Consider the following 13,325-nt stretch of genomic DNA (forward strand, 5'->3'; position numbering starts at 1 on the left):
TTAATTGGCAGAGCAAGCTTGAGGAGCTGAATGGCCTACTCCTGATCCTGTTTTGTATGATAGTACATTTAATTTTGGCCTTGGGCAAAGTTGAGAATTCAAAGTAGTTCTATTATTAGATAGATAGTTCAATTATCCAAGTTTTAATTTTATTTTTGAAATTGATTTGTAATAGAATGGAGGTGAATGAAAGGACAGGAAACCCAGGAAAAATGAAGGGGGACATTCATTGAGTTGTCATCGAACATGCTTTTCGATAATGTTTTTTGTTTGATCTATTCCTGCTGTAGATAGAACGCTATGGAAAGGTGAGAAGCCAACTCATGGAATACGAGGATCAAACCAGAAGACTGAATGGACAAGTTGATGACTTGAAACTTCAGCTGCGACAGACACAGTTGGGTATGTTGCTTTGCAATATCACTTCAATCATCTACTTCACCAATTCTACTTTGTACATAACATTTGTAAATTATCAGTGGCTTTTCTGATTTTGGTAAGGCTAGTGATAACTGCTTGAACGCTTTAATGTGCCGGAATGATCAAATTGATAGCAGCTTTTTTGATTACTAAGGAACAAATGGTATAATATGGTGCAGCATCCAAAATTGATGATTTTTTTTCTAAACATTAACATAATTTATGGGATTATTATCTTGGTTTCTAATATAATTGCTTTCTGTATGAAGATTCACTGCACAAGGATACAAGAGTGCGTAAACCACAATCAAGCCCTACATTTCAAATTGGATAACAAACTGTTCTGTTTTATTTAGCTTCTATTTAGAATAGGTATGCCCAAACTGAAGAATTCTTGAATCCTTGCAGAGCTCAAATCCTGCTCTATTTAATCAATTTTTAGCTATTTTACATTTTAGTTTGGATCAGTGCAAGTTTTTAAAGAAATCAGTCTGCATGTGGATTTATTGACCTGTAGGATATTATTTCAGTTGGTTGCATGATAATAATGTGAAAGGCAGTGTGAATTTGTGAATGACATATGAGAGATATGGTATATATTCAAGAACATTATTGAAGAGAATTAAAGGGTACACAGTGCAGCAAGTTTGATTAAAAACAGGTTAGAAGGGAGGAAACAGAATGCCAGTTAAGAGCAGTGGCTATGTATCCAAAGGGCTGTTTCTATTCCAGGTTGGCTTCTGTTCCATGTGTGTTGGTTATTTGAATATAGGGCTAGAAGGAATGACATGCAGATTTGCAGATAATGCTAAAATAAAAGGCATGGTAACTAATTCCAAGACAAAGACCCAAAGGAAACTGCATGGGAATATTGACAAGATAGTGGAATAGGCAAAAAAAAAGTGGCAGGTACAGTTCGGTGTCAATAAATGAGTAACAATTATGCTTTGGAGAAAGGCTGAATGATGTGAGGAATAGAGATATTTTGGGGGTTCAAGGTCACAAGAACTTAAAAGTAGTGTTTCAAATGAATTTTGGGTGCTGCCTATGCAGAGAATAAGCAATATAGACTTGTCAGACTAAATGGTCTATTTCTCGATAAATCCATTTTGCAAAGGATTGTAAAGCACTAACACTATTGTATCATGTGTAATGTTTTACAATCTAGTTTTAAAATGCTTATCAAAGTGTTGTTTACCTATTTATTTGCATCCTCTTGGATTTACCAAATAATTCAGTGGCTTTCAGGTTACCTTCTTGCTGCCTAATTTCTAATTGTGCATTCTGCTTCCTCCTGTGTGTTTTCTGGTCTTGCAGCTTTAGAGAATGAAGTGTACCGCAATCCAAAACCCTCTCTAGTTGATCGGTCAACCATTGACCTCACTGCTGACAGAATTGTACCTCCTGATATTTATGTAGATGCTGGTTTACTCAGGAGTCGGATAGCACCTGAAGATCGCCTCTTTTATCCAGGCTCTGGTATCAGTGCAAACTATGGCAAGTACACTGAAACACCATGTTCCTCACCAGATTCTGACCAGGATTTTGTGGCAGGAGCCAAGGCTCGAATAAGGGAGCTGGAAAAAGAGTCTGAAAATCTAGAGGAAGCCTACAGAAACTACCAAAACAGAGTTATTCAAACTGCTATTCAAAAGAGTTCAGAAACTCAAGCTTTCTCTCCATTGCCAATTAACAATATTCTCAGTAAAGTTCCATCCAGTCACCAGCATAGAGTAACATTTGCAGACAGCGTCTTTACTTCTCAACAGCTGGAACACACAAGAGGGCAAATACATGAGGAAAGTCGTCAACAAATAACTAAAATTGAAGAACATCAAACTCCCTCTATATGTCATTTTACATCTCCAGGATACTGCTCTTCAACACCAGTCAAACGGAAATTTGAATACGACAAGTGCAGGAGAACTACAGAAGGTAGGATTTGTCATATACTATAAAATATTGAATTTTAGGGGAGTGAGACATATAGTCAGTGTGACCATGACTCAGTGGTATTCACACCACAAATTTCAAATTCATTTTCGAACAGGCTTCCAGTATATGGCATAACTATAATACAGTATTGAAAATTTAAATGAGATGATTTTCTCCAAGTAGATTGACCTAATCGTTCAACTTGACAAATTACTCAAAATTCCACATTTATCAATCTATTCAATCCACCAATGCATTAATGGCTAACTTTTTAAAGCTTTGTTACATCTAATGTGATTTATTTACTTTACCAAAGCATTATAATGTTGTAATGGCAAATGGAAGTACAGCTTTGAGAGTTTCTTCCCAAGGCCATTTTGACAGTTAGGCTGATTTCACTTGGGACCCAAACAGATGGGGGAAGACGGAAGACTTTTGTTCCGGCCTGGATTTTCAGCTGAATTGCCACTCACCCAATCTAGCAGTCTATCTTGTGTGTTGCTGGATCAGTTCAAAATTTATCCCAGTCATCACAGTGATTGTGCCGCACAACACGGAAAGTACCCTCAATGTGAAGGATGGACTTTGTCTTCACAAGGACTACGCAGTGGTCACTCCTACCAATACTTCAATTAATAAATGCATCTGTGACAAGTGGTTTGGTGAGGCCAAGATCAAGTAGGTTTTCCCTCTTGCTGGTTTCTTCAGTTTGCCAGAAATCTGTTCTACATCCTTTAGGATTCAGCCAGCTCAGTCAGTAGTGATGCTATGGAGTCACTCTTAGTGATGGACATTGAAGTCATCGACCCAGAATAATTTTGTGCCATTGTCACCCTCAGTGCTTCCTCTAGACGGTGTTTGACCTGGCAGAGGACTGATTCATCAGCTGATGGGGGACAATAGGAAACCCAGAGATTTCTTTGCCCATTTTTGATCTGATGCTATGAGCTTTTGTGGCGTCCAGAGTTGATGACGAGGACTTCCAGGGTAACTCCATTCTGACTGTGCCGTTACCAAACAATACAAAGGTATACACAATAAATGGTAGGATACTGAGAAGTGGTAGGGGAACTGAGGATCCTTGGACTGCATGCCCTCAGATCCTGAAGGTAACAGATTAGGTAAATAAGGTGATTAAGAAGGCATATGGTTGATTTCATTTATCCATATCCATTATGATAATGAGGCATATGAGTATGAGAAGAAGGAAGTTATGTTTAAACTGCATCAAACATTAGTTGAACTGCAGTTGGATTACAGTGTACCATTCTGTTCACATTACAGGAAGGATGTGATTGCACTAAAGAGAATGCAGAGGAGATTTTACTAGGATGTTTCTAGGAATGAAGAAATTTGACTTATGAAGAAAGGTGGTTTGTTTCCTTCAGAACAGGGATGTGGATGGGAGATTTAATTGGGATGGTACTTACAGGGCAATAGACCAAGATCTGGAGGATGGCATAAGGCTGGATAACTTTTTGGCTAGTATGAACATAATGGCCTGATTGGCAGACTTCTGTATGAAAAAAACATATGCTAATAAACAATTTGCTTCTCAGTCTCCCCCTTTGAGCCAGTAATACTAAATACACAGCAGTAGAGTGTTTGAACTTTTTTTTCCTTAATTCTGAATTGTTTACTGAATAACTTCACGGAGGCAAAAGTCTCGTCACCAAGTTACTTTATTTACACCATACATCTGTACACAGCCAGCTCTCCAGTTGCTCCCTGCTAAATGCAGGCTGGAAGTCTGACACACCAGCTTTAAATAGGGAGCATGAGGATTCCTGATTTAACCATCAATTAAAACTTATCAGGTACTTCTTTTTGTGTACCAACTAATTAAAAGACTCATTAGGTAGTTCTTTTCATGGGCCAAACGAGTAAAACCAACTCAAATTAACTTAGGGACAAATTAAGAGGGGCAGCCCCCCAAAAAGGTAGCGGGGGGGTGGTGGTGGCGGGGGGCGGGGGGGGGGGACAGCCCGAACAGAAACCAAAGTCCAAAGGAAACTTAAAACATTAAATCAAAATGTGGTTGTGGGGGTCTATAACGCACACCAGCCCCTGCGGTGCCCAGCGGGCGCGGAAGGCGTCGACTGCGCTTGTGGACACCGCGTGCTCCCTCTCCAGGGACACCTGGCCGCGAATATAGCCGCGGTAGAGGGGCAGACAGTCAGGATGGGCTACCCTGTCGATCGGCCACTGCCTGGACCTATTGATGTCACACCTTGCCAGGCCCAGGAGCAGGTTCACGTGGAGGTCATCCTCATGACCCATCCCCCTCCACACCAGGTGCCTGTAGATCAGGAGCATGGAACTGAAGTGCAAACAAAACATCAATAAAAGATTTTTCAGGAAACTGCAAAGGATGTGCAACCTATAACACAGAACATAGACATGCTCCACGGACTGCACAAGAGTGCAAAAACGGCAAGCTTGGGAGCCTGTGAATCTAAAAAACGTATGCTTGTACGAGACTGCTGCGTGCAGCACCCCCAACACAGGTCCCCAAGGTATTGGGAGGGGATCACTCTGGAGAAGGACCTCCAATCGGGATCTTCGCCACCTAGCACCAACAAGGCCCACCAAGGTGTATCCAGGCAACAGGCGAGGAAGGACTCATTAGGTATCTCTTTTCATGCCCACCAAATAGGAAGGACTCATCACATAGTTCAGACTCTAGCAAGCCCACCTCATTAGCCTGGCTGAAGTCATCACATTTACAAAGAGGCTGTGGACTTGTATCTGATTTATATGTTTATTTCACCATAAATCAGTGACCGTTTAATTGTTCACTCTGTTGCTATGTTATGCTCCATCTGGTGGCCTGTCTGAGAAATTGCGAAGTAATTAAATTATGACAAGTGAGATTTAACGTTAAATTGAAACTGAAATGAAAGTATAACTTTCTGGAGGTAAAGGGAAACAAATTAATGAAAAATTATTTATTAAAAAGGAGTTGTAACATGAATATGATATTTACCAATGCCATAAAATGGGGAGATAATGTTTTTGCTTCAGTCAGTAAACATCTCAAACTAACCTGTAAATATTTCAAAAACTAATGGGTGAATTTCAACAAAACTTTGTATTCAGATAGTGTATATGATTATGGAAAAGATGTGGCTATGGAGCCATCTGTTAACTTTTGAAGGTAAGGCAAATTGACTTTTTTGTTTAGAATTTATTTTTATCTTTGTTCACTAAGCCAGCAATATTACCCATCACTAATTGACTTGTGAGAAGGTGATGGTGAGCTGCTTTCTTGAACTGCTGCAGTCAATGTGATGTAGATATAACCACAGTTCTGTTAGGGAAGGAGTTCAAGGATTTTGACCCAGTGACAATGAAAGAATGGTTACAGTCAGGATGGTGAGTAACTTGGAGTGGAATCTCCAGATGGAGTTCCCATGTATCTGCTCCCTTTGTCCTTCTAGATGGTAACGGTCATGGATTTGGAAGTTGGTGTCAGAGGAGTCTTGCTGAGTTCTTGTAGTGTGTCTTGTGGATAGTGCACACTACTGTCACTGTGCATTGGTGGTGCAGGGGCATGAATGTTTGGTGAATGGGTGCCAGGTAAGCAAGCTGCTTTGCCTTGGATGGTGTTGAGCTTCCTGGATGATTGGAGCTTCAACAGCACTCAAAAAATGGAGAATATTCCATCATACTCTTGACTTGTGCCTTGTACATGGTGGACAGGCTTTGGACAATCAGGAGGTGAGTTAATTGCCACAGGATTCCTAGCTGCTGACCTACTCTTGAAGCCTCAATATTTATATGGCTAGTCCAGTTCAGTTTCTGGTCAATGGTAACACCCAGAATGTGGTTACAGGGGGATTCAGCAATTGTAATGCCATTGAATGTCAAGAGACGATGGTGAGATCTCTCTTGTTGGAGATGATTATTGCTTGGTAATTTTGTGGCATGAATGCTACTTGCCACTTGTCTGCCCAAACCTGGATGTTATCCAGGTCTTGCTGATTTGAACATTGACTGCTTCAGTGTCTGTGAAATTGTGAATGGTGCTGAACATTGTGCAATCAACAACAAACATCTTTATTTCTGATCTTATGATGTAAAGAAGGTTACTGGTGAAGCAGCTGAAGGTAGTTGGGCTTAGGACACTCTCCCCGAGATGATGTTCTGGAACTGATGTGATTAACCTCCAGCAATCACAAACATCTTCCTTTTGTGTTAGGTATGACTCAGATCAGTGGATAGTTTTCCCTCAGATACCATTATCTCCAGTCTTGCCAGGGTTCCTTGATGCCGCACTCTAATACTACCTTGTAGTCAAGGGCCATCATTCTCACCTCGGTTGTGGGCTTTTTGAAATATAGAATGTTGTTGATTATCTTAGCTACGGTGGTGGAATTTGCCACAGTTGTCAACTGAGCAGAATTTTCAGACCAGATTGTTGGATGTAGATTGGCCTGAAGCCAGATCAGTGAGATGGAAGTTCTGAATAAAATATTTATTCTTTCAGTTTTATTGTTACAGAGCATCAACCAGGCAGCAAAAGCAATTTTAAGATTATTGAGTTTTCATAGCAGAAATGTGCTTGCTCCTCGATCTCCTGTTCACTTGTTCTTGAAAAACACGGCATTCAACCTGTCCCCCCCATCTGATTGGATCCTTATACGTACACACTCTCAGAAGCAATTATTCTTTTACCCCTAACTATTTAGCGTTCAGCTACCTCGACCAATCATGTTTTCTTCTCTTAGACTCCTGCTTCCATTGAACTTACAAGTCCCTACTTATGAACAAAGTTTAGCACAATGCCAAACCTAAGAGCAATGTTTTGGTCCCTCTACTCTCCACAACATTGAATAAAACTTTCCCTTCTCCTGCCTGCTCCTGTTTTAACTCACCCACTGGCTTGCAATGTTAGCCACTACCCTAACACATTCTCCTTCCACAGCACTCCTTTCTGTGTGACCCTCCCCTGCCAGGTCACCACACACACATTTTCTTATTGGCTTCTCCCATCTTTTTCCTATCCTTTCCTTTCTTTGCTCCCTTGTGTCTTCTCTTGCCTGCTGTTCCCCACTTCCCTAGTACCACCCCACATTAGTTCCATTATCTTCCACTTTCCAGCTCTACTTTATCTTGAGAAATTCAAGTTGTTTTGAACAATTTGAGTATACTGACACAAGAGATCAACTGAAAAAGTATATATTTTTTTAAATTGTAGTTTTTAAAAATGTAACTTTGCATGAAAGAGAACTCTATTGTACCCGTTAGAATCCTTTGTGCTAAGTTTTGCTTGTGAGGGTTCAGGATCTGAGACCAGTCTCTTGAGTTATATTTCCATTTTTGGACATTAGAAGTCTAATACTGTTATTAATATGTAATATTACTGCATCCCTCAGTGTTGGACTCCACTAATAAAACTTTAGTAGAATAATAGTGACATCCACTTTGACCCCTTACTTCTAAGTTGGCTTGCGCATCTTAACTAAACATTTTCTTCTTTAAGAAGAGCAGTCCCATTCTGACTTGAAACAAAAAAAGGGAATGTTTCTATTTATAGTTAATTTTGAATATTTTCAGAACAAAATGTTAAAGGTATAAATAAATCATGAGATTTATAAGATAAAGAGGACCGATAAAATAGACATAGAGCAGATTTTCCTCTTGTGGGGCAATCAAGAATGGGAGGTCATAGTTTTAGGATAATGGGTAGCAGATTTAAAACAGAGATGAGGAGAAATTACTTCTCTCAAAAGGTTGTAAATTTGTGGAGTTCAATACTCCAGAGTGCACTGGTTGCTGGGACATTGAGTAAATTTAAGAAGGGGATAAATGGATTTTTAATTTGTAATACATTGAAGGGTTGTGGGGAATGGGCAGGAAAATGGAACTGAGGCTGAGATGAGATCAGCCATGATCGTACTGAATAGGCTTGAGGGGCTGATTTGCCTACTCATGCTCCTATTCTTAGGTTCTTATAAAGTATTTTGAGCATTTTGCTAATATTCATAAATTGCAGCATATGTGCTTTTTTTTTCCAAAGGTGTTGATGGCTCATTTCTGGCCTCTGTTCCTGGTGTATCAGAACGTCAAACATCAATAACAATCAATGAAGTCCAATCCTCTGGTGTCCACGTGGCCAACACTGCAAACTTTCCTTTGTCTGTCAACTGTGGTGCCAATGAAAGGTAAAGGTCCAGACCACTGTGTAAATATCCATGGTGTAAACTATGGTGTACTATTAGACAAATAAATTACATTGTTTTTAAACTAAGGAGTAATTAAGGTAGCCAGTGAATCAGCAGCATACCCTAAATCTGGCATTTCAATGTCTTTTTTTATTCATTCCTGGATTGCGAGCATCGTTCACCAGATCAGCATTATTGACCATCTCTCTCGATAAGGAGTGGTGAGCTGCCTTAATAAATTGCTGCAGTCCATATGGTACAAGTATATCCACAATGATGTTTGGAGGAATTTTCAGCATGCCTCTTGGGCCATTTCTCAAAATCCAGCCTTGGTATGGGAACAATGGGGGCGATTCTCCCAAAAGTGCTGAATTGGTGAGAAAACTGATGTAAATCACAACTGTTTTTTCAGTTCAACTTCAGACCCGAATTTCCACACTCTGTGCAATGCAGAGGTCACAATTGTGAATCTCATTAAAAGCTTGGGGGAGCTGGGCCTATTTACGCTGGGGTCTGACAGTTCCGGGCCTCTGTGCATGCACAGTGGCCCTGATCTGGCAATCTTCCCGTTTTGTGACAGACTCCATTGCATCTGATTGCAGCCCGCACAACAAGCATTCCTGGGGCAACTGTGACCACCCACCCCACCCCAGAGTGTCCCAACCTCCAGCAAACTACCCTCCCCACCCCCTCACCCAGCAGTGGTAATAGTGGTAATTCCCACACGCATGCACACACACACGCGCGCGCGCACACACACACACACACACACACACACACACACACACATTCCCCCCCCCCCCCGAAGTCTGCCCTCCAACCTCAATCGATCCCAATGCAGCGTGGCATTGGCACCGATTGCCCCCAGCCCCAAGGCTCTGCCCCCTTGGCCCTGCCACTTGACAGTGCCTGATGGGCAGTGCTAAGGTGCCTGTCAGGCACTTTGCCCCTTGGGCAGTGCTGGGGCACAGGCTGGCAGCAATCCCCGCCACCTCCCGGGGGCCTCGATTGCCCCCCCTTCACTCTAGCATGGTCTCCCGCCAGTCCTCCGAAAGTGGGGAGTGACTGTAAACCCTGCCAGAGTGAAATACACCTGGCGGGGTGGGAGATGGTATCGGGCCCAGAGGATCCTGTGCTGGGCCCGATAATGAGATTTAAAATACATTTTAAAAAGATATAAGTTACTTACTTCTCTTCCTGCCAGTTTCTAGCATGGTCCCAACTGCACCTGTTCTCCAGCTCTGGGAGATGCGCATGCGTCAGGAACGCATGTATGAATCCCACAAAATGGCCAACACATGATTCTCCCATCCCAATGTGCCAAGAAAAGTGCCAGTCAGGATAGGAGAATCACATCCGATGACTTCTCTTTTCCCTATTTGTTTGGAACCCCAAGTGAAATCAGTTTATTTGGCATCAATTTAGTTTTTTCACTTTGCAGATTATGTAATCTCTTCAGCACATAATATAACTGCTCTGTTAATTTTTCAGCAAGAGGAAGGTGATCTCAAAGATACTCTCAGTAATTTATTTTTATAAAATGAGAATGTTATCAGTCAAATAAATGCAGTAGCATAGGTGCAACAAAACTTTAAACAGTCATTAATTAGCATTAATTAATAATTAACATTAATATTGAGTAATGCATCAAGTTGATTAACTCAATCCACATTGAATAATTTTTCTTGTTCAATCCTCTATACTGAGGTCATTGTCTTAATGACCTTGAGATGGCTCTGTGGCCCAATTAGTGGCTGAAGGGCAAGAATGGAGTTGGGACACCAGGGAAGTGAACCACACTCTGGCCAGAATTGGTAGCCGAAGCTGTGTCTGTTATCTCTGCATGGTCCAAAAAAAAGGGATATTTATGTTCAAAGTAGCCAGGGCAAATGGAGAACTGGAATCTGGGATACAGTATTAAACGGTTGGTTATAAGAATTTTAATATTGCTTTTTTTTTGTCCAAACTTTCAGTTTTTTTTTACAAAAAATAAAACTGTTTAGGCACTGCCTTCTCTGTTTCTGCAAGGTTGCAGCTGACAACTTCAGAAAGCTCCAAATGGCTACCCACCACCATGAAAATGGAGGGCAGAAGACAAGTGTTTAACAAGCTCCCTAATGATCTTAATACACCCAAATGATGAAGGGGGTAAAGTTGCATTCCTACCTGACCCTTGGGAAAATCTCCCGAATCAAGAACAAAGGGAGCAGAGCGACATGCAGGCCACTAATGTCATTTTTTTTTGCTTTGCTGCCTCTGCCTATCCCAATTCAGAATGAGAAAATCTGTCCCCTAGAGTATGGTGATTGAAACTGAGGATGACTTTATAATAGAATGCACTGCTTTATGAATAACTCTTAATGTCACCAATACACTTGTTCTACACTTCATTTGATTTAATTTTTCAGTTCCATATAATTTTCCTTATTTTAATTTGATATATCCTTATTAAAATCTGTCTAATGCTACTTGATGTAGTAAATTTGGTCCACTGTGTTTTAACACTGTACTTAATGGGTAACTGCATTCTAGTGACCTGAAATTTTACTTCATTCAAGTGTTCTGTTTAAAATTCATAATTTGCAATTGTTTTCAATCATTCCTTTATTTCTTGAATGGAACTGACACTATGCAAAATGTACAGCTTTTGGGCATGATTTTGTATTGGAAAAGAGAGAGTTAATTACTTTTTGGCAAATGTATTTCTGCTTTAGTAGCAGTGCACATCTGTATAGCATGAATTTCTCTGTTTCTGTCCAGATCAGAAAAAACTCTGATGGATAATACTGTGTCTCGTCAATCTTCAACAATTCAAAGGTTTGAAGAACTGATTGAGCAACCAGATGACCGTTGTGAAATTGGTAAGCTAAACATATGGCAGTAAAAACATTAACAGGTTCATATAATTTTTTAGATAGAATGAAAATATCAAAGGCTGGAACTATAATGCAAAATTAGAAAATGCATATCTGATTAGTCAGCATTTGAAAGAGAAAAAAAATTAACATTTCAGATTGAGCCCCTTCAACAGGATTGGAATAGGAAGGTGGATGCGTCAGTTAGATTGGGCTATTCACAACAAAGAAGGGGTCGGATGTGGTGGGGGGGGGGGGGTGGCGAGGGGGAATGGGGTGAAGTAGTGAAAGGACCAACAGGTAAATGCCCAGACTAGGAATTCAAGCAACTTATATTTTTGAACCAATGCATATAATAGCCTGCAATTAGATTTTTACAATGTTTGGAAAGAAGAGGAAATTGTGTTATACAAAGATCTTTTCAGTACGTTTGTGAAAGGAGCAGAAAAAAAAAGATAAAAGTGGGAGGAGTCATAAGAGTGTGAACATGAGAAGATAGTAAGGAAATTGTAAGGCAAAGACTGAATTTGATATATCCGATCTTCCTATCTGTAGGCTGAACAAACAAGAATAAGTATGATAAGTTTTAATTCCTGTGCTTAAATGTTTTAGTTTTCAAATATCCAGCAACTTGGTTTTTGTAAAGTTTTCTGTATTCTGTTCTGAATAATATTTCTGGTATGGCATTCCATGTATTAACAACCTCCTGCTTAATAAAGAAACTCCTAAACTTTCATTTTGTTCTTTTGGTGATTAAGTTTATATCGTCAAGTCATAAACATATACCAACCTGAGGAAAAAGTTGTATTTTCCAACAGCAGTCTCTGACATGCTACCTTTGGATGAGATGTTAAACTGAAGGCTCTGTCAGCTCAGTTGGCTAGATCACTGCTTTGTAGAGCAACACCAACAGCATGGATTCAGTTCCTGTACCGGCTGAGGTTAGTCATGAAGCCCCACCTTCTCAGCCATGCCCCTTGCCTGAGGTGTGGTGACCTTAGGTTAAATTAACACCAGTCAGCTCTTGGTCTGATAGGGGAGGGCAACCTATGGTCATCTGCGACTATGGTGACTTTATTTTTATTTGGTAGATATTAATTATTTCACAGCAAAGTTCAAAGAAGAGTAAGAGAGTTTATCCTAGTATCCTGGCCAATGTTCAGCCTTCATCCAGCATCACCCAGGTTATTTTATCACTTATGTGCCCCTCTTGTATCTGTACAGGTACAGCAAACCATGTCCCCAGATCCTCAGTGAACTGAGTGCCAGAGATTCTGGAGTAGAAGCTTAGCAACACTACATAAAATCCAATGCATTTTGTTACTTTTGCAAGAAAACTCATCAATTTGTCATTCATGATTTGATTTTTGTAAGTCCACAATGAATGTGGTTAATTTCACAATGTCTTTTGAAATGAATGTTAATTTTATCCAATTTTCTCAGTATCTTCATCTGCATTCATTCTGTTTTTAGCTTGTAGTTATTGCTAATTGCTCTACCTTCTCTTTAATCCTTTCATTCCTATTATGACATTATTTGTGAAAATTGAGGAAAAATGCTCAGACTATTTGCTATTTCCCTCCTCCATGGTGTCTTCCTTATTCATCTCTAATCAGCCCTCTATTATAACTATTTTTTAAAATCTTTATATTATCCACCAGTTTTTCTTTATTCCCTCTAATTCTCTTAGCCTTTCTATTTTCCTTTGTTTCTGTACTATATTGTTTATATTCAGGTTGGTTTTCTTTCTATTATTGGTCCAAGGTTTATCAAATATCTTTCTCTTGAGTCTAATTCTAATTTTAGTTTCTCTCGTTTAAGGAATTCCAGCATTTGCTGCATAAAATTTACATCTTATGGGGGTATATTAAGCCAGTAGGTTAATCTTCTGTGGTGCGAATCCTGCATTATTTTGGCTGGCCTTTCTAATGTATCTGGATTAATTCAC

General features: G+C 40.0%; 1 protein-coding gene across 4 annotated transcripts in view; it reads left to right on the forward strand.

Moving 5' to 3' along the window:
- ofd1 (OFD1 centriole and centriolar satellite protein) overlaps window positions 1-13,325 on the forward strand; it is a 61,535-nt gene that overhangs the window by 30,540 nt on the left and 17,670 nt on the right. For 3 of the 4 annotated variants that reach the window (XM_080204013.1, XM_080204012.1, XM_080204014.1), the window contains exons 15-18: window positions 291-402; window positions 1,738-2,355; window positions 8,378-8,522; window positions 11,283-11,383. In XM_080204013.1, the coding sequence (XP_080060139.1) occupies window positions 291-402; window positions 1,738-2,355; window positions 8,378-8,522; window positions 11,283-11,383 (976 nt within the window). The remainder of the gene's footprint in view (window positions 1-290; window positions 403-1,737; window positions 2,356-8,377; window positions 8,523-11,282; window positions 11,384-13,325) is intronic. The other variant, XM_080204015.1, reaches the window with a different exon arrangement.

The sequence above is a fragment of the Carcharhinus amblyrhynchos genome, chromosome 15, assembly GCF_965287045.1.
Source record: "Carcharhinus amblyrhynchos chromosome 15, sCarAmb.v2.hapA, whole genome shotgun sequence".
Lineage (NCBI taxonomy): Eukaryota > Metazoa > Chordata > Chondrichthyes > Carcharhiniformes > Carcharhinidae > Carcharhinus > Carcharhinus amblyrhynchos.